The 23,284-nt window shown below is 32.3% G+C and overlaps 2 protein-coding genes and 1 long non-coding RNA gene across 4 annotated transcripts in view; all 3 read right to left on the bottom strand.

Moving 5' to 3' along the window:
• LOC128171049 (protein PIF-like) overlaps window positions 1-23,284 on the bottom strand; it is a 144,564-nt gene that overhangs the window by 102,049 nt on the left and 19,231 nt on the right. The window lies entirely within an intron of this gene.
• LOC128171072 (uncharacterized) lies at window positions 12,564-13,206 on the bottom strand. The gene is made up of 3 exons (XR_008242003.1): window positions 13,128-13,206; window positions 12,840-12,908; window positions 12,564-12,737 (listed from the first exon to the last, which is right to left on the bottom strand). It is a non-coding gene; the product is annotated as an uncharacterized LOC128171072 (long non-coding RNA).
• Window positions 18,540-23,013, bottom strand: LOC128171054 (uncharacterized). Its single transcript, XM_052836817.1, has 5 exons — window positions 22,956-23,013; window positions 22,463-22,702; window positions 21,516-21,767; window positions 20,533-20,670; window positions 18,540-18,991 (listed from the first exon to the last, which is right to left on the bottom strand). The coding sequence occupies exons 1-5, from the start codon at window positions 23,011-23,013 to the stop codon at window positions 18,540-18,542; spliced, it is 1,140 nt and encodes a 379-aa protein (XP_052692777.1).

Raw genomic sequence — 23,284 nt, 5'->3', positions numbered from 1 at the left:
ATTGTAATACCCTGTGTTATTTATCATCATCAAAACGATAAAAATTATGACAAAAATGAATATATAATTACAAAAAGAAAATGAGACCCCTCACAAACACTTAATGAATTTAATTTTTCTCAACATTGAGGAAAAACGCTTTTGAGTCAAAATATTATTTGCAATGATGTGGGTAAACGGAATAATTGTTGCCGTTAACCCCCCCCCCCCAAAAAAAAAAGGGGGAAAAAATATGGAAGAGCGAAATAGACATTGCCGTCACATGACGTTTCAATAAGGCGCAAGACAATAGTGTTAACTACAACACAAGTACATGTCAATCTAAATTCGAAACTTTTTATTAAACTTATTCAAAATTTTCACATTTAGTTTTAATTACAAATATGAACACATAAAACAGCCTTTCAGCCTTTAATATATACTGGTCTTAATTTGGTAGAAAATATGCCAAGTAAGTTAAAATTTTAAACATTACATTAGAACATTACAAAACATTTCATAAGCGTGCATATGTATGAAAGTGAATGCATTTGCAGTACTACCATGGATAAACTGTTGCCTGTTTTCTTTTTTTAATGAAAAGTTGATATTCGTTCCGTTATGGCCGAAGCTCAGTGTTACGTTGTTTATCCTATCAACCTTTAAAATAGAAAAACAGGCTACATTTAAGTTGTGTGCAGGGGAGGTCACATTTCGTACTTTATTCGATCATACATCCAATGTTTAATGATCAACTTCTAGATATATAAGTACTATTAAGACGTTCCTCTTAATCTGTTTTTCTTAATTTCTAAAAATACATTGACAATATTCAATCGTGTTATGTTCTTGACCGTCCTAGTCAAATCACCAATATGATATAAACATGCATTTATCAAAAGCCATCACGAAACAATTAACATTGTTATACATTGGATTAGATAAGATAAACTACGAAACCCTATTTAGCAAAACCAAAACATATTATCTTGTTTTTCTTTTTTTTTTTTGCCTTTTTCAAATCATTTTCAATCGACATAAATTAGTTGTTTAAATGCGAAAAAGTAAAAAAAAAAGAAGAAAATATTAAGGGGCTCAACATAATACGAAGCAAATTAAAAATACATCAAACATTTTTGTTGTAAAACAGTAAATTATTACGTATAAATAGTTGAAAATGCTACACATAATAAATTGCAGAGTAAGCATACAATACACGAAATAGTTACATGTAAATAAAGGGGCATTACTCCCAAACAACCATCACAAAAAAACAACGCTACCGTTTCGGTGAGCGCAGGAAGGATTACACATATATTTCATCATTGTCAACTTAGTGTCATTTATTTATCAACTAAAGCAAAGAAGTTTGAAAGAGAGAGAGAGAGAGAGAGAGAGAGAGAGTTATATCATTTATAATTTTTAAAATTATTACGATTTTCATAGACACCTAAATCCGTTCTTTACTTTTAAAGAGATTTGATCAGTCTGTAAAACGTATTTTGTGTTTATTTGGTCAAAATAAAAAATACTGTTAATTTTTTGTACCTTGTTGTTATCTGAATTTGTTTTTTTTCCTGGTTTAAAATTTGTTGGTTTTAGTTTTGCATTCTAATAACATACGTTGCATCCGTACCCCGGTCCCTATCTACCTGTAGTTGTGTAATGTCCTATTATCTAATGGTTCGACAATATGCAATATCTGTGTAGATATTTTAACTGGTTTTTTTTTCTTATTATTCTTTTTAATTTAGTTTAACATGACCTATTTTTAAAATATTGTCTTATTATACTTACTCTACATACATGCACATTTAGCTTAACATTGGATCAATATGATAGTAAAGTATGACTTTTGCTAGTACATATATAATGTCTCTATCAATACCAAAAAAAAAACAAACAAAAACAAACAAAAAAAAAAAACATCACCTAAGGCAGGTGTCAAGTTTTTACCTTAAAAATTGCTAGTACACGCATTACCGATGTTTGATCCGCCTCAGTAAATATAGCACGAGCCACTGTGACGTCATACGTTAAAATCTAGAATCATTTGTTTACCTATCTCTACTCAATACTAATGAAAACATGTAAAAAAAATGTCTTGGTTCTCAACAAAGCTTGTGCGGTATTATGACGTGTATTCAAGCCTCGATCTGCGCTCGCTATTAAATTTAAGTTTTACTACACGCATTACCGATGTTTGATCCGCCTCAGTAAATATAACACGAGCTACTGTGACGTCATACGTTAAAATCTAGAATCATGTGTTTACCTATCTCTACTCAATACCAATGGAAACATGTAAAAAAAATGTCTCGGTTCTCAACAAAGCTTTTGCGGTACTTTGAACGTGTATTCAAACCCCAATCTGCGCTCGCTATTAAAATTAATTTAATCCTTCTTCGTGTCATTGAGGCGCACAAGGCCGGGCCTTATCCCCGGTTTCCGTGGTGCTAAGCGGATGAAAGTCAGTGACTCCCCCTGGACAAGACACCAGTTCATCACAGGTCAACCGCCAGCGTAAGCCGGTACCCAATTTCAGCTGGATGCACAACTGACAACAGCAAGTGTCCACCGCGGGGTTTGAACCAGCGACCTTTCGGTTACTGGCCTAACGTCCATGACCATGTGCTCTACAAATATGCAAATCTGTATAAAATGTTGCCTTTAAGATCAACAAAAGTGACAAATTACCAGTAAAAGAATGGAACCAGCATTTTCTGTTCATCTGCACATCTGCATATTGTGTTCCCATTTCCTAGAACGTATTGGGCAATTCCTTGCAAAGATTTAGGAGTTGCGCTTACATGATAAGAGGACCGAGTGACTGACGAACAAGTAAAAAACAATCTACCTTAGCAGCAAGTTGTGGGGGGTATTATGGGGTAATTTTTAAAACAGTTCCTTGTTATATAATTAACCAACCTGATATTTGAGAGGATGCAACCAAATATAACTGCCTGTTCCAGCAGTTTGGGTTTGCACTCCAATCACGTAATTTCCAATACGACGGCGACGCTAGCAATGCATGACTTGTAGTAGCAGTTTAAAAGAAGAAATGTATGTGTCAGGTCATCGTCAGGGCGCATGGCGATGAATTTCAACGATGTCAATTAACTTCTCTAGAATAAAAGGATAAAAGGATAACATGACAATTCAATTTACGTTTTCGTTTAACTTGACATAAATTATGTAAAAATAAACAGATATCTTTTTTTTTTAGGTTTGTGGATAAATCTCATTGACAGTAAAAAAAAATCACATATGTACCAGTTTCAAAAATTTCGAATTGTCTTTCTTTTTTCATTTTATTTTCATTTTTATTTGTAAGAAGACTCCCACATACAAAAATAGTTAATAAATGTTTAAAAACTCGGGTGATTTTTCATAAACATTATTGTTTAGCCATGCTGAATAAAACTATAAGTGTCAATCCATTTTCAAACGTGAACACAGCGCAATTATATTTTGTCATTAGACAGCAATATCGGCACCAAGTGTTTGGCCCTAAATAACACTATTGTGAAATAGTTTTGGTCGAAAAGAAGGCTACATGCTATTTCTGATACCTTTTAAATAATTTGATTTTCAGATAGGATGAGATACACATTACCGGTTTTTTATGGTCTAAATAAATATGTATTATAAACTTGGCGCCATATTTGCCTTTGCGCCTCAACAGCATTGGGTCTTCGTTCTACCCAGCACAAAGCTAAATGTGTTTCACATGGTGTACAAGAGCATATGTGTTTTTGAAATGCAGAATAGGATTGATTAACAGGCATAAGCTGTTTGTTTTTTTGTGGTGACCAGCTTAAGGAAATCATAGTTTGCTCTAATTAGATTATAATTATGACCAATACAGGTAAGCATAATACATGTAGTAGCACAATATTATGAGACACCGGTGAACATAAGTATTACTTTCACTTTCTAAATAAGTCATTTCCCTCTGCCAGCATACTGCACATGTATAATCATTTTTTGATTTTTAAATAAGCTTATCATCGGTACCTGTCTTAGAGCATTTTTGCAGATTCTGCAATTAATTGCAAACTTTTTTTTTTTCATTTGTGACGCTTACACTATTGAGTTGACCCAATATTGACCCGGTGACATTTTGTATTAAATTTGTGTATTGCACGTAAATAAGTGTTGGAGACTTAACAATTATATATATGTCATAATAATTGGAAATGACTGTTTTTCCTAACGTATCATGATGCATCAAATATAACGTAGTCCATGACCCTATGGAATATTTCTGACTCCATGAAACAGGAAAATACCAAATATCTTGAAAACCATGTATATTCTTGTTTCTCATGTCATTATGATGAAACAAATGGTTTAAAGTACATGACCAAAGAGTTGTCTCTACCCCCCCCCCCCCCCCCTCGAAATAGGAGATGATGATGTATTTTGATAAGTTTTGAGATCCCTATCCCTAGCGTTGGCCTAAACCATGTATATTCTTACCTTTGTGTCATTGCACATCAAGTGGTATATAGGTTCTGTCCCTCTGAAGACACCCTGACTTTCCAGAACTGGAAATAATAAAGTATTTTATCTTATTTATATGTAGTGTATGGCCCATGTGGTTAATAATTCCTAGCCTAATTATGACCCTGCCTTGTTTAAGAGACTTAACAATTGCCACAAATTTATATAACATTTTGTTTATGTTAAAAATTACTAGAGCAATTTTCAAAATCTTAATGTGCATCTAGCATGTCTAGAGAAAAATAACAATCAAGAAATCATTTAAAATGTGTTTCTGTACAAATGTGAAAATTAAGAGACAAATTCTGTACTACCAGGTTTGATTTGGGAGGGGGGTGTGGAGGTATGGATGACATTTTACTCGTTTATTGTTAAATAGTTTAACTTTAACATTAGTTTTTGATCCCATAGTAGAAAAAAAGACTTCTGATCATATCTTAATAGATCATTTGTGAATTATGCAAAGTGTAATTATTTTATTTTTTATTTTTTTAAAGAAAACCGTCCTTTACCAATTTATAAAACTTTTTAGACCCCAAGCTATATTCTAATTTTTATAGACCATTTTGACAATTAAGATGAGTGTAAATGTAAGATTGTTTTTTTATTTTGATCAAAAATAGTTTTAAGTTTTTTTTTTATTTTAAGACAAAAAAGTGTTCTGCTTTTTATTTGAATCCCTTGATGAAATTTGAATTTATAAAAACCGTATTGCTCATCTAGGACAGTCCCTGACAGATGATGTAGCTTCTCCAAAAGTTGTAAGAAAGTTCTGGGAACCATACTTTTTGCAAACAAGAGGTCCAGGGGCCACATTGCTCATCTGAGCAACAATTGCCTTAACTCTGATCAAATAAGCATCACAGTGTCAAAATCAAAAAATCTTGACAACTAGTACAGTAGATCATTTGTTTATGGTAAATATCAAGCCCCTTTTGTTGTTGTACCTGTAAGAAGATTTTTCTCTATTCCTATATGACCCCCCCCCCCCCCACCACACACACACACTGTATGCCCCTTCCTTTTATCAAAGGAATCATGGTTTAATCAAAATTTAATCTGCAAAACTCGTGCTTTCACAAAAGTTACAACTTTTTGGACTGAAACTTTCCCAGAATAATTTTAAAGATTCTCGCTATATATTCTTATGTAAAAATTCATGCCCCCATTGTGGGCCTGCCCTACCCCTAGTGACCATGATTTGAACAAACTTGAATTAACACTATCTATAGATGCTTTCACTCCAATTTGAACTTCTCTAGCCTTATAGTTTGTAAGAAGAAGATTTTTAAAGATTTTCTCTATACATTCCTATGTAAAAATTCACCCCCCCCCCCCCATTGTGGCCTCGCCCTACCCACAGGCACCATGATTTGAACAAACCTGAATATACACTACCTGAACATTTTTCATACAAATTACAGCTTTCCTGTTTTTGAGAAGAAGAATTTTGAAAAATACCAACAAATTTTCAATAACTCTAAATCATCTCCTCTTTAAAAGAGGGTGTGGACCTTCATTTGAACAAACTTGAATCCCCTTTACCCAGTGATGCTTTGTGTCAAGTTTGGTTGAGTTCTGCCAAGTGGTTGTTAAAAAGAAGATGAAAATGTGAAACGTTTACAACAACATCAACGACGACACCAACGACGACAGACAACGTTTGATCAGAAAAGCTCACTTGAGAATTCAGCCCAGGTGAAACGTTTTTTGCTGACACCGACCCCTGTGATAAAACAAAAATCTGAAACCTGATCACACATGAAAATGACACCACAATCTTACTCTAATCATTACATGGTACTATTTTCAGACAAAATTCAGAAAATCTTCAGAAATGATTATCTGGAGATAACCACTGATCACAAGGTGCATTATATGCAAACATTAAATTAAATCAGCAAGTGTTAAAGGGACATGATCAGGATTTTAGTCAAAAATAATTTTTCTAATTTTTATGTTTACAATGCTTTAGTTAGGCATTTTTAATAAGCAACCAAAATTTGAGTGTCATTCGCTGAGTTATAAGCGAGTTACAGAGTTTACAATTCTTTGCAATGTAAACAAAACTTTCGTTTACATTTTGATTGTTGGATTGAAAATTCCAGTTTTAAACTCAAAATGACTGTGTTAAAGGTTAAAAACAATTTAATTATGCTTAAAATGAATAAGGAAATAGACTAATCAGCTTTTAAATATTCATTAATGGTATACTGAACCTATGTAAACAAAAACAGGACATGAACTTTGTTTAGGTGAAAAGAATTTTGAGCGCTGTATCTCCCATAAAACTCTACAACTGGCCCTCAAAATGTTTTTTTTAATCATTAGAAATTCATTTCTAAAGCATTTTAAATAATAAAAACAGAAAAATAAAATTAGACCATAATCGTGACCATATCCCTTTAAGATCTTAACTGATTATTCCAGGCCGATGTTGACAATTTTGATCATATCTGTCAAAACAGAGATCCTAATGAGACAAGATGCTCGTTAAATATCCTGAATATAAGAAGTTTAAAGAAGGACAAGCAAATGCTTCGTTCAGAAAAGGGATTATTGAGCACGACAACTGCTTTTGGGAAGTCATAAATCTTAAGGTGCATGCATATCACACATTATTTTTTCCTCAAAATTATATTTCGGCTACCAAAAACAAATAAATGAATAAATAAATAAATAATTAAATAAATAAAAAAATAAATGAATAAATAAATAATAGTACTAGTGCTGTGAACAAGTGTACCTCCAGTAACTGCAAAAGAGGATATGTCCTAAAATTAGTATCAAATTTCTACTTTAACTTGAGTGGATTTTCATGGAAATACTAACTTCTCTCTGTTGGTGTATGAAAAATAAAATAAAGTTTATCATCATCTTAACTTACTAGATAATGATTAATAGTTTTGGTTATAGTTCTATAAGAACACGTATTTTTCAGTCATCATATTTGAATTAACCAGCAGTTGTCTTAATTTTTTTATTTGATTATAGTGACATTCCTGTACGATTACTCCATTTAATCCCTTTGGGATTAGAAAAACACCTTGACAAATATATTGTTTACAGTGTGGACAGCAACACATTAAAGAAGATGTTTGCACATCTTGATGCCGTTGTTCCTGATGGCTGATTTTTTGAACTCTTCAAAAACATGCATAGTCGCCAAGGAAAATACTTTTAGTATTATGTAAGTGTTCCTTGTTTAATTTTTTGGATATTTGTTTTTTGTTTTGTTTATTTTTTTTTTGGGGGGGGGGGGGGGCTGGTTGAGGGGGTTATATATTTGTCATCGTATATCAATTACAATATATTATTGTTTAAAATAGTATGAGAACGTGATATATTTTTTAACAAAAAATACAAACTGAGTTAATTTACAATCCATATTGTCTCAAGTATTTTACATTAATGATTATAACAGTTGCAGATTGCAATTTTCAACATGATGTTTGGTGGAGTTCCTCAACAACATGTAAGTATGATGTCCTGCTTGTCATTGGTAAATCCAATTTATGAATATTGATTCCTGGTATTTTATCAGCCTGGGCCATGCTCTGCAGGCAAGCTATATTGTATTCGTCTGTCTCTCTGCCATTCTCACTTGTCTGGAGCATATATTTTCTTCTTTTAGCAATAAATGTACATGAAATTTGCTTTAAGGACAATGTTTGGATTCAGCTACAACTGCATAGTGATAACTTTGATGATAATGATGATGATGATGATGATGATGATGATGATGATGATGACCTGCAGTATCTACCGTCAACCATTGACACAAATTTATACTATGTCAAAGTTCATACACCTTAACTCCAAAAAAAAGCTAAGTCACATCTCCTTCTTCACATAGTGAAGAAAGACTAACTCTTTTTACAAGAGTGTATGGAATGCTTGTGTAAATTTAGGGTGTATTGCTAATGGGAGACCCGTTTAATAAGGACACATGTGTTCTTACTCCAAATTGTACACAAAGATAGTGTTAGCTGAGAGATAAATCAGATCATATATCAAATGTGATAAATAAACATTCTGTTCTTACATTGCTCTTAGACTAGTAAAAATTATTGATGTTTATATAAGGAGATCAAGACTTTCAATTAAATGAATCTAAGAATGTTTGTTATAATTTTCATGATTCTCTCCAAATACCGGTACGTTATACACATTGTTGTCTTAGGCTGGTGACATATGAAAACATTATCCCCCTAAATTCTACATAGAGGATGCCTTCAGAATCAGAGACATTTGTATAAAGTTAACAAAGCATACAATATGCCAACATATTTTGTCTGGGGAATTTGTTAAGGAGTCTGAAGAATAGTTAGTATTAGGTAGTATTTAGTTTACAAGAACATTGAAAGGACCTATGACTTAAGTTACATGGTTCACCAGAAATATTTTATTTCAGGAAAAATGCCCCGTCACATGTTCTGCAGTTTGGAAACATTACAGTGATTCGGGAATTTGTGGGAGAGTCGGTAACCTTAGACAGAATGATGAAGAATGGTACAGTCCGAAATCTATGTCGTCAGTTAAACAGACACACCAGGACTGAGAAAATTACTGACGAGATGCTCTCCCTGAATCACTCTCCAAATGACAAAATTCAGAGAGGATCAGCTACATGTTTCACAGTGGGTGGTGAAATGGTTAATGCTGGTGACTGGGTGGAGTAAGGTTGTAAAATGTCACACGAGTTCAGGCCAGGTAAATTGCAATCAATTATAATGGGAAAAACCTATTCAATTTTTGAATGTTTTTAATTGAAGGAATTTAGTGCATTGAGGAACAAAGTTTTTCTCTCATAGGATTCCTTTTAATTAAATAAAATAACTTTTATAAGATGTTAACAAAAACAGAAAATAGAAATAAGTTGAGAAAAAAATTTACCTATATGCTCCAAAATATTTTAATTGCTTTGTGGGGGAAAGAGGGGGGGCAGAACGAAAATAAAGGAATAAATATTATAGGAGTGTACCCCTATCAACAGTTTATATTTATATTTTGCAAATGATCTTCTTTTTCTATTGCTAAAATGGTATTCAAAAAAGGTACATTTTTAAAGATTAGGGGTATGCAAAATAAGTGTAAAATTCGGATACTTTACAGTATTTATTTATTTTTAATTTTTTTATTTACCGAGGGGCCATATGGCACACTATCCTTTGAACGCCCGTATAAAGTCATTGTTTCCCAGGTGAGCAATTTTGCCCTATAGGCCTCTTGTTTCAAATCCGTTTTATTTCAAATAAAGAATGTGCTTTTTAAATCAAGAAAACTTGGAAGTTTTACATAGTTTGTGGTTTATCATCCGTATTCAAAAGTTATTTAAATCAAATTGTCTCATAAAGGCCTAATAAGATTATGGAAAAACCGGAAGAACAGGAAGAAAACAAAATGGAAGAGTGTCAACTCATCGGAAGTGCATTTGTGTATCTTGCAATTTTCCAGCTAGTGAACGTTATTTTTTTTTTTCAATTAAATTGACTTTCTTTTTAGAATGAAGAAAAATTAATTAAACTATTTTTGAATTTGGCCTTTTTTAAAATAGATAGTTAAAAACTTAGCGTAAATGGGAACATGTCACATTTGGACACAAATAATTTAGCTAGATTCGGTTATTATTTCGGTTAATAATTCCTGACAAAATAAAACAATAAAACGGATTCTTTATATTTGAAAATGTTAATTTCAACAGACAACTCTAATGTGTTGCTATATACATGTAGTATGACAGGCAACGAAAACAGTATAAACTCTGCGGGCCATTATAAAAAAAACATCATTAATGACAACAATAGACATATTTCAGATATTCGGACGTTTCACTTGTCCGGACGATGCAACTTGGGAGCTATGCGTCCAGATAACTAGAGCTCCACTGTATATGCATATTTACTGGACATTTTAAGCTGAAGATACATAATTCTTTTACAAGGGTATATCCTTTGAAGAATCATTTTGTGTATTAAATGCATACTACACTATTCAAAATGGGTAATATAGTCTTAGAGTTGTGAAACAAGATCTATGCTAGTTTGCCTTCTTGCAGAATAAAAAAAAAATGAACATATGTGTTTGTTGTGTTGTTTCATTTTATCACCTGTGTGACCCTTGTAATGATCTTTTTTTTCATATTAACGTCACAAATAATAAAAAAATAAATGTTCACCTGCGTGAATCTCCAATAAACGCTAATCACATTGTTATACACGGACGATTTTGAAAGGAATGTAACTTTGACATGGGGTAATGTAAACATCTTTCACATTAGTAAACGTATTATATGCACATATCCATGATGTTATTTTTTTGTCTGCCGAGAATTACAATATTCACTTCATTATCCGTTATATTTGAATTACTCAAAACTTTCAAATAAAATATGTATTTCAAATATATCAATTTACAATAAACTAAACTGGATAGTGCCTTGTTTATGTGTCATATACTTTAAAAACACATAAAGATACTTTGTAAATTGACAGAGGTGTTGGAAGTAGAATATTTATCAGACGATTCTAATATTGTGAGCTAGGATTTACATGTTATTAGAACAATGATGCAGGTTACTTCTGTCTTGTTCACTCTGGTCATAGTAATGCTCACAGGATGAATCTATGCCATTCAGTCAACTGAATGATAACTGTATGGTCTGAAAATGTGACTGAATGGCACACAAATGTCATTCAGCCACATTTCAGTTACCTTTCAGACACCTTTCAATTGACTGAATTGCAGAGATTCATCCTGTGGCTGAATGTGGTGGAGGGATTTAAGTACATGATTTTTCAAATATCGTAAACTGCTCACCATTGACCATAAAAAGTTTTTCTATCTCTACACTTGTCAAAAATATACTAAATTATATACGATTAGCGGTCTTCTTCCGGTGTGATTTTAAGTCATTTTCATTGAACTGACAAAATATCAATGTTTAAACATTTTAAGACAGATAGAATTAGTACTGCAATGGAGGATCGGTGGTCAACACATGAACATTCAGATAATTTGAATTTGCAATCTTTCTGCAAACTTTTAAAATAATCAATTATATAAATCAAAATTTGAAAACAATAATTTTATAACATGCACCGAAAGCAGAAATCTAAAAATAGTTTATGTAACTATCAGATCTAAAAAAGACACACGTGTGAAAGACATCAGTGAAAAGACCGATTAACTTTTAGATATTTAATATATTACATGTATAGACAAATACACAAATAATAATAATAAACAAAGATATAAATCACGCAATCTTAAAGAACTTGAACATTGGCAGCTGATAGGCGGTTATACAGAACAGTTTGATGGAATGGTATGCGCATTGGCGGATCACAAGTTCAATATCAGTTCACAGAAAACATAGAGTGCATGGCGAAACAGTTTACAGTCAGTTTTCACACGGTCAGTGGTCAAATTACTGACGTTTCAGAACGTCTTTCCTCTCTAATGCTAGAGCGGTTTTTTTTTTTCTCGCAGACGATACTTTTCCTCTTGCTAGCGCACTCTGACGTCACATCACAAACAAAACAGATTATATGTGATCAAATTTGAACAGTCTCGATTGAAGTCATATTTTGGTAAGTTCTATTGTCAATACAACGAGCTTGTCAGCAAATGCAATTTTAATCAAACTCAATTTAAGTGCAATAACACATGGAGTAAAATATTTTACCAAACCACTAATTATATATTCAGCGGTTTTAACAAGGGACACACTTTAATGTTTCTAAATTAAGTGTAAACAAAACAAAACTTAGCTCCCACTTAACATGTATAAAATGTATGTTACACATTGGAGGTGTAAAATGGCAATCATTCAAATATATTTAAAAAAAAAAGTTTTACAAGAGGACGTTATGAAAAACAAGAAAATGTTAGATTAAGTATATTACGAATAGGTGTTAAATACACATAAACATTATTCTGTAAAGTCATTTTTGATATAATTTTTTAACAAATTAAAATACTGCAAATAATCATTGAAGAAAATGCATCGATCATCTTGAACCATACACAGCTGCTCTAAAACTAAGCATGTACGAAAAAAAAGATAATATACTGTCCACATCAGTCTGGAAATACAGCCGTTATTGTTCACACAGAATATTTTGTAATTGCTTTCCAAACTTCCAACTTCCAAGGACTTCTGGTGTAGAAGTATAAACTAATATATTTTTTTTCTAGGTAAAGATTTGTGTTCAGGTAATGGCAACCGTTCTTCAAATACAATTGGATTCCTAAGAAAAGATGAACATTAAACGATAAAAATGAAAGAAAGAGAACTGTATAAAATGTGTTCTGGAATTCATGTCATATACACATATTTAAAAATGATCTACCTGCAAAGTCTTGGGTGTACTGCCGGCGGCTAATACATTCAGCAGCAAAGTCTCTGTTCAAGTTGACCCCTTTATAGAGAATAAAAATCGATGGTAATTTTTATATGATATAAGAAAATAAAAACAAAACCGAGAGGCCCAAGGGCCACATCGATTACCGAAACAATAGGTATTGTATCATTCTATTTTGAAATGTTTGATTATAAAACTCTCTAAAAATATCATATAAGTCTCATGTATTCCAATTTTTGACAATACCTTGAACAATCCATAGAGAAAGAAGCTTACTTTTTTGGACGTCATATCTCAGATCTAAGATGCATTAACTGACAAATCATATTCTTCTATGTCTCAATGTATTATACTACTGGGTATGAAAACCCCTGTCCGTATATTAATTCCTTGTCTTTCCATGTCATCCCCTGTGTTTTTTCTGTCAGTACCTGAACACCCCCTGTCAACCCCACGTACACATCCTCTTTGTGCCACTGTAAGACTCTGTCACCCTGTATGCCCCTGTCACTCACTGTAAGTTACTGTATTTATCTGTACATACCCAGTTCATCCCCTGTAATGTATTTAACTGCCTGCTTAAGTTTAAAATAAGTTTTGAATTATGTTATTGGTTTTTTTTTTCAAATATATAATTATCTAGCAGTTTCTGATGCAAAAGGAACATATCGCAATCGATGATATTTATTTTCAGCCATTGTTTCTATTCCTTTTCTGACAAATTATGAGAGAGAGAGAGAGAGAGAGAGAGAGAGTTAGAGTTGATATTTTTCGGAGGGGGTGTAAGTCCGGACGTTTGAAACTTTTAACTTTTTTTCAGTATGCATAATTCAGTTTAGTAATTCATATGTATTACTGTACATGTATAGAATTGTCTTCATACATATTTTGCAATGATACAGTTCATGTATATTTTAATACCTGTATACAATACCTGTTACGGGTAACGAAACGGCACACATGCATGATCCTAAAACAATGTTCTGGTTTTTAAATTAGAAAAAATACCTCCAACAAATATTTAGATTCGATTTAAAAAATGAAAAAAAAAATATAAGAGAGCAATACATTTTAATTCATATGTTACACATTTAAAGTTCTTCCTTTTCATGTTTGAAATTCTTAGAACTGATAAATCATTTTGTTTCAATTTCTGTCTTCTCTACTTGACAGACTGTGAAAGAAAGTCATAAGGGATGTTTTAACAAAATATTGCATAATTGTTTATCACAACCAAGCATTCAGATCTTAGGAAGTGTGTTTACATAGAAGTACACGTGTGTCTGTCACCTCATTGTTCCTAATCTCGCTACTGTGCACTGAAAATTGACAGGAAGGGTTATGTACAACATCTAATAAAAAATCACTGAGGGACCACCCAGATCGTAGCAAGCGTGTGTATATACATGTACAAATGTGTCTCATTTTCCTTATCCTCGCTACTGTGCACTGCAAATTGTTAAGACGGGCTGTGTACAGTTGTTATTAGATAACTACTGACCGAATGAAAAAAGGTCAACAGCCTCTCCCTTGAACACTGATACATCAATCAACCAGTTGTTAATCATATGTTTTAAAGTTCTTTGATCAATCGATCTAGTGTTAAAGAAAACATTGATAGAGTGAAATTAATTTGATCGCTCTAAATTAATATACATAATGAGAAAGACTTGGCAATTGAGACATTTGGATTGCATGTTAACTTTTTAGGAAATTAATTCCCGGATAAACTGTTAGTAAATTGTAATTCAAAACCAATGCAAACTCACTCTCTCTCTCTCTCTCTCTCTCTCTCTCTCTCTCTCTCTCTCTCTCTCTCTCTCTCTCTAAACTCCTACATTTATAGAAAACACTAGTACATTTACATGTATGTTGTGTATGTTCTTACCAGGGCCACGTATTCACTTGCAATAAATAACATTTTCTTTGATATCTTTCACTTCGCAGTAAAATGAGAACTGATGTTCCTGAGCGCTAAAGGACCACATGCCCTGATGGCTTGCAAAATAATCCCCGCCCTTGCCTAAGATTAACAACCGGTTAATCTCGAGCCCTTAGTTGTTAGCAGGATTATTAAAATATTCATAAATCATTGATTAAAACATATCAGTATTGGTCCGGAGGTCAAGATTTTCAACAATTTAGTATCGACACATCCTAAAATGCTACATAATAAACTCAAAAATTGCAGCAATGCAGTCCTTTTTCTGAAGATTTTTAAATGTTTTCCATATAGATCTCTATGTTAAACTTTCAACACTCCTTTGGGCCCCAGTATTAACGATCTTAACAATTTAGAATATTCACTATGTGATATAATGCATTTTTTTGGTGTAAATACTGGCTTTTCTGTTGTTGTTATACTTGAGAAAAAAAAATAACACACCTAAGTTTCACTGTTTTATAATTATCTCCCTTTCAAAAAAGGTTCTTGGCTTTTACTGTATGAATTTGGAATTCCCTTATCATAAAAAGGTTTACTTAAATTTGGCTCAGTGGTTCAAGAGAATAATTTAACAATGTGACAAATTTACAGACAGACGGGCGGACAGACGGACGGACAGACTGACAGACAGACAAACTAACAGACGACGGACAGCAGGTGATCAGAAAAGCCCGATTGAAAATTGGATCAAGTGAGCTACAAAAAAAAATAAAAATCAATACTTTTTAAAAATCAAATTAATAAAAGAAATTTGTATGTTGATAGTAAAATTCACAAAATACGTTTACCTCAAAAACTCATTGCTATTCAAATATAGAACAAGATACCTCATCTCCTTTGTATGTATTTTTTGTTCTTGTCCACAGCCCATTTTGTCCACTACAAGTCCTCTATCTGCAGTTATTCCTTGCATTCCTTTTCAAAATCAAAAGTTAGATATGAATATATAAGATTCAAGAACTACTGAAGACAGAACATACTTATCCCCTCCGTGCCCCGAAGACGCACGGCTGAGGCCGTGCAACAAGGTACGCCACTTACGGCGGTCGCTAACAACAACCTGCGCCTCTTTCCACATGTGCCTTTTCAGTTCTTCTCAGATGTCTTTCTTTCTCCAGATGTTCTTTGAACCTCTTTGCTTTTTTTCTTTTGCAACCTAGACACAATACACAATAATCAATATAAAAGTCAACAAGATATCTATATTTCAGTAAGCATTTCTCTGTATTTCATTCAGGACCACATGTCTCTGAATCTTCTTCCGAGCTGTTTATAATAGTCAGGTTATTTTTTTGTTCTTTTGTTATTTGTTTGTTTTTATTTTCTAAAAAGGTCAATAATCTTAACAATTTTCTAGCTGCTGCTGGTCTATGCCCTCTTAATCGAATTTAATCCCATTTGCCCAATTCCTGTTCTGAAAAACAGTTTGTAAAATACATTTTACTTAAAGAAAAAAACCATAACAAGAAAAAAAAAGAGTGTCATAATACATTTGCAAAGTTTCGAAACATACATACATTTAGTCAATACATCATCAACATTATTGACTTACTAACCTATATATTTTTTTTATTCATAATGAAATAAGAACTATAAAGTATAAACACAGTTATGCATGTAGGTAACTTTGATATGTATTAGAACTGAAAAAGTTGTGAGAATTACAATACATTTTCAAAATAAATAAATGACAACACCTCTATTCTTTAGAGATTTAATAGTCAAAGTGATTACTTACCCTAATACAAAGAGTGTATTATTCCATGTTGTTTCACAGAAACCAAATTTCTTCAAACACGAACATGATCACGAGTTGTAGGACGCACATATAGTTATTTTCATAACAATCGGAGTCATTCAATGATTTTAAAAAGAAGAAAAAAAAAGAGAAATCTATACGTTGAAATAATGAGTGTGTACCGTTAACAGAGAAATGCAAAACATCACATACTTACATCCATTTGCGTTGACATATTTTCTTTTCTTTTAGAAATTCTGTCCGGCGAATATATATCTGTTTTTATGCAAGCTAAGATTGTAATGCTCTTTAATATGTAACTTTATTTTACTGTTGGGTTTTGTGTGGTTCTTTTCTTTATTAATTTCATTACTAATTTAACAGGAGAAATGTAACCACTAACCTATGGACAAATCGTTGGCGTCCGATGAATGCACATTTGTACAGCTTGGTACACATAAGATTGCCAAATTATTTGTTCGATTCGTTGCCATATAATTATATAGGTTATTGTTACTTTGGAGTAAAAACTAAAACTAAGATTTCTGAACTAGGCATACTATTTCAAGATAATTGGTAATAAATTAACTTTTATGATAAATAAGATTTGAAAAAAACCATCAATTTTTGTCAGAGGAAAGATCTCTCCTTGTAGGAGTATATAGCAGATCAATTTGCGTCAGTGAAAAAAATACATTTTGCTCCAATAAAGGCTTCTAACCGACCTTTTTCCACAAAAATATGGCTAACAGAAATTAAAGAGCCATGATATGTTTTGTTATTTTGGTAGAAAATAACATTTTCGTAAAAATTTCACCATGAAAATTGCAGCTTAAATTGCTTGAATCTAAAAAAAAAAACCTAACGGGGTCTCTCAGAAGATTTGATCACGTACCAACCAAGTTCAGAAAGAGGCTACTCGGAATATTTGATCATGTTCCAATCAAATTCATACACCGGTGAACTTTTTAGCAATGTTATTTATTTCTTGAATGAGACAGGAAGAAAAAAAAAGAGTGCGGTATGTTTTTCTCCTGAACGAAGAAGTTAACTGTATTCACAACAGGGGTTACGAAGACACTAATAAGAATTTGAATTTGAATTAAGAAATAAAAAAGAAAACTACTTCTAAATTACGGAGGCCATTAAAGCTGTACGAATAAAGAAAATTATAGTTTTTATGAATTGTATGTGCATTTATGCTATAGGTCTAATGTTAGGATCAGATAAAGAATCAAAGTACTATAGAACTGACGGGAGCTGATTTTGCCGATGTTTATTTTTTTTTTTAAATCAATGATATGTTAATTTGTATGACAAGTACATGTAGTTTCTAATTTGTGCGCAAGCACATCTTTCTTATATGAATTTTTGGACTTTTTCGACTAGAAAGTCGAGAAACCATCATATCAGTCATGTTAAATAATATTTAAAGATAAAATTAATTCATTCAATCTATGTATCGGTAATAGAAATATTTCTCGAAAATTGTATAGATCCAAGCAATATTAATTTCTAGTCTCGTCCAACCAAACGCTCAGCTGACACCGTAAATCTTCAACAAGCAAGTAATACTCTCTGCTTGTCGAATATTTACGGAGACAGCCGAGCGTCGGGTTAAACGAGACTATAAAGAACTCTGGCGTAGGAATACATACGACTACAAAAAATATCTAAATTGTTCGTACCATTTAAAATCTGACTATTTTCAAGGTATTTATAAATAAGTTTCCTTGAAGAACAATGCTTTAGCACACATTACAACGAATTTATCAATTATTTTCAAGAACTAAGTCTTGTCAGCAGCGATGATTTGTGCTGAGGTCCAAACACTGTTTCACTTTCGGTTTGTCCGAGTAACTGCATAGGAGAGTTGAATAAAATCAACTCCTAAAAATCATTTTTTTTAAAATATGTGTTATATGATTATAGAAGAAATCATCTTTAAGTATACTCCCGGTTTATCCAATCAATTACACTGACTACACATGTGGAGGAGTTCAATCTACACGGACGTACAAGGAAGTGTCCTTCTTAAAATGTAATTGATCAAGTTACCGAAATCATCCGGATTAGTAATTAGAAATGCAATTTGGAAGCACTCCCTCAGATGAGCTAAAACGTAGCAAGGAAAATAATATGAATCAGTGTGAAACCACACCCCTCCACTTTCACCCAATTCAGTGTATTTACCCTTGGGAAAAATTTTTAAAGAGAAAATTCTGTACGAATTGCTATAATACGGGTATGTAAATTCCGTGATGAAACTCATAATGCTCTGCATGAATATAATATTGGATGTCAACCAGCAGTACTTACGGCCGTTGCATGTCGAGCCAAGATATCCATCTTCACACCCAAAACATTTACCCGTTTCCATGTGACAACGACGGTTTTTGCATGTAGGTGGACAGGGCAGGATACATCTCTCACCGTAATATTCAGGGTAAGGACAACCTTTGGAATAAACGATGACTTATCAGACATTTTGCTTTAAACATTTTGAATAAATAATTTTACAGCAAAGGATCCATGAATGAAGTTTTTTTCTGTCTTTTATCCAGTTTTTTTTTCAGATTAAAGCTATTGATGGTGTAATTCATTGCATGGTCATCAACAGTTTATATGAAAAAGTTTAACCAGGCACATATAAATATAAAGACCGGCAGTTGAAAGAAGAAAATGCTTTTTTTTCTATATTCTTTTCAATAATTAATTACAATATTTACCTCTCTTTGGTTTTTAATTTTTTATTCTTTTTTTTCAAATTTTGCTTAATGAAATTAATGTTTTTCATAATGCAGCCACCATACTTAATATGTTAAAAGTAGTTCAGTCAAAAGACAAATTGCATAAGTTGTCAACAAAAATGCGTACTTCTTTAATATTAAAGAGATCAGATAAAGAATCAAAGTACTGAAGAACTGACGGGAGTTGATTTTGTCGATGTTTATTTATTTTTAAAATCAATGATATGTTATTTTGCATGACAAGTACATGTACTTTTAAAATTTGAATTTGAATTACGCACATCTTTATTATAAGAATTTTTGGACTTTTTCGACTAAATGTCGAGAAACCTTCATATCAATCATGTTAAATAATATTTAAAGATAAAATTAATTCATTCAATCTATGTATCGGTAATAGAAATATTCCTCAAAAATTGTATGGATCCAAGCAATATTAATTTCTAGTCTCGTTGACCCAAACGCTCAGCTGACACCATAAATCTTCAACAAGCAAGTAATACTCTCTGCTTGTCGAATATTTACGGAGACAGCCGAGCGTCGAGTTAAACGAGACTATATTGAACTCTGGCGTAGGAATACATACGACTACAAAAAATATCTAAATTGTTCGTACCATTTAAAATCTGACTATTTTTAGGGCATTTATAAATAAGTTTCCTTGAAAAACAATGCTTTAGCATACATTACAACGAATTTATCAATTATTTTCAAGAACTAAGTCTTGTCAGCAGCGATGATTTGTGCTGAGATCCAAACACTGTTTCACTTTCGGTTTGTCCGAGTAACTGCATAGGAGAGTTGATTAAAATCAACTCCCAAAAAACAATTTTTTAAAAATTATGTGTTATATGATAATAGAAGAAATCATCTTTAAGTATACTTCCGGTTTATCCAATCAATTACACTGACTACATATGTAGAGGAGTTCAATCTACACGGACTTATAAGGAAGTGTCCTTCTTAAAATGTAAATGATCAAGTTTACGAAATCATCCGGATTAGTAATTAGAAATGCAATTTGGAAGCACTCTTCAGATAGGCTAGAACGCAGCAAGGAAAATAATATGGATCAGCGTGACACCCCACACCATCCATTTTTACCAAATTCAGTGTATTTATCATGGGGAAAATATTTTAAAGAGAAAATTCTGTACGAATTGCTATAATACGGGTATGTAAATTGCATGATGAAACTCATAATGCTCTGCATGAATATGATTGTGGATGTCAACCAGCAGTGCTTACTAATGTTGCATGTCGAGCCAAGATATCCATCTTCACACCCAAAACATTTACCCGTTTCTATGTGACAACGACGGTTTTTGCATGTAGGTGGACAGGGCAGGTTACATCTCTCACCGTAAAATTTAGGGTAAGGACATCCTATAGAATAAACGATGACTTATCAGACATTTTGCTTTAAACATTTTGAATAAATAATTTTACAGCAAAGGATCCATGAATGAAGTTTGTTTCTGTCTTTTATTCAGTTTTTTTTTATTAAAGCTATTGATGGTGTAATTCATTGCATGGTCGTCAACAGTTTATATGAAAAAGTTTAACCAGGCACATATAAATATAAAGACCAGCAGTTGAAAGAAGAAATTGCTTTTTTTTTACTATATTCTTTTCCATAATCAATTACAATATTTATCTCTCTTTAGTTTTTTAATTTTTTTTCAAATCTTGCTTAATGAACTATAATGTATGTCATAATGTAGCCAATATACTAAATATGTTAAAAGTAGTTCCGTCAAAACACAAATTGCTTAAGTTGTCAACATAAATGCGTACATCTTTATTATTTAAACAAGGCTATTTATTTAGTTATCTTTTATTTTAACGAACGCAATGTTTACAAGAAAAAAATCTGCAAATCACACATCTTATTTTTTTTACCGAAATGTCTTATTTGCAATGAAGTTAACAATTACAAACAGAATCCCCAAAAGTGGGTGAAATCCCGAAAATATAATGTCTAGAAATGTTTATAAATTTTCATTTTCAAATGCAATACACATTTTAAAAACATGTTTTTATATAAATTATATGGATATCAAATTAATTATTCTAGTTTAACAATTGTTATCAGATGTTATCAGATGTGATAAGATATTAGAGAACATTAGGCTTTTGAAACTTTCCAAGAGTTAAGAAAAAATTGTTCAAATATGGCAAAAAATACACTGTCTGTAATATGTAATAGAATATCCAGAGTGAAAACTCACCATATACTTCAAACTCACACAGTTCGTTGAAAGCATATGCTGAGTAGTAGGGTGGTAGATTACTTGATGTCCTGCTGTTGTAGTAGATGACGTATCTACCGTGGTGAGTACAGTTCAATGTTATCACAGCTGGAATGGTGTACTTGGTAAAAGAGTCGTCTTTAAAACAAAGAACTCCATCTTTTATTTCTGTTGTGTTCGATACGTACACAGAAAATCCCAGGAATCTGTCGACATACCCATGATTGGGACCTTTTTATTGGATATAAATGCCAATCAAAACTTCAAGAGACAGTGTATAGGAGCTCAAAGGAACTCATTAAATAAACTTATGTGGACATTTTTTCATGTATTTATATTTTTAAATATGCGTCCTTAGATGAACCAATTTCTTTTAAAAAATTTGTATAACGTCACAGTGATTGTCGCACGTGCTTACAGTTTGAAAGATGTTTTATTTTAAACGTAAAATATGATTATAATAATGATTCTAAGAGATTCTGAACGATTCGTCTTTTTTGAACGCAAACATAAGTAATAATCAGCGATGTTAAAAGTTAGGCAGCATATGCATTTGGTTGGGATTGAAACTTCTGATGCCCTTTGGACTTCACAGGATTTCATCAAGTTACAAACCAAGTTGAAATCCCGATGACTTTTTAAAGCTGCTGTTAATGTCTTATATAGTTTAGTAATGTTGTATTCAATACGTATATGCGTAGCTCACGTCTAAAGATAGGTTATTTTCCTATGCTTGTATTAATAAAAAATAATAATACTAAAGGGGCCTGGCATTTAAACTTCTGTTTTCCCGTCGCGTTCGAAACGTTTACAGAGAATCTAAGACAATTGTTGACATATCCATGAAGGTGCATTTAATATGGTTTTAAATACAGAGAGAGAGAGAGAGAGAGAGAGAGAGAGAGAGAGAGAGAGAGCTTACTAACCCCACGGTATGTTGTCTGTTCTATAATATATCTTGATGTGATGGATGCCAAGAATGTAACCAAGGTCAACATATAAAATAGCTTCCTGTTTGTTGTTTGCAGATAATGTACATTGACCTCCATGTGCTGATAAGTCACTTTTAAGACCATCGACAGCTTTGGATGCATCAGCAATTTTTGTAAGTGTACCTATCTCGAATGGATACTTTTGGCTGGCGTAACTGTACTTTGCAATGTTTTCTGTAGAAGAAATTTAAATGTTTTGGTTTAAACAAAAACAACATAATTGTCTTTTCTGAAATATTGTAGTGTATATTGTTTAAATATTATGTTTAAGGCAAGTAATTAATGAGAATTTCTTCTAAAGGTTGAGAAAATATGAACGTTACAGTGTACTTCTTTTTGTACTTATAATTTTGGGTTTACTTTCAGTCTACATTTTTAATTTAACAAGGAGAGAGAGAGAGAGAGAGAGAGAGAGAGAGAGCCATACCGTAAGCAAATCCTATCCAAGGTAAGATTAACATAAACATTGCTTCGTGTCGAAGCATTGCTTATGATAGTCGTTGTTCCTTTGCCAAGGAAACCTGCCAACATCATAAACACATGCTTAATAAATTATATATATATATATATATATATATATATATATATATATATATTATGTTTTTTTTGTTCTCTTTTTTGTTTTGGTGACGTAATCCTTTTGAAATATATCATCCTGTCCTTGTGAAGCTCAACACTGCACTCTTGTGCAATATCACAAGAATCATTCACAAACCCAAAATCAATAAGCTTAATTAATAATAAAAAGAGAGAAAT

The sequence above is a fragment of the Crassostrea angulata genome, chromosome 2, assembly GCF_025612915.1.
Source record: "Crassostrea angulata isolate pt1a10 chromosome 2, ASM2561291v2, whole genome shotgun sequence".
Classification (NCBI taxonomy): Eukaryota; Metazoa; Mollusca; class Bivalvia; order Ostreida; family Ostreidae; genus Magallana; species Magallana angulata.
Note: the sequence above shows the minus strand (reverse complement) of the source record. Positions and strands in the feature narration are given on the sequence as shown.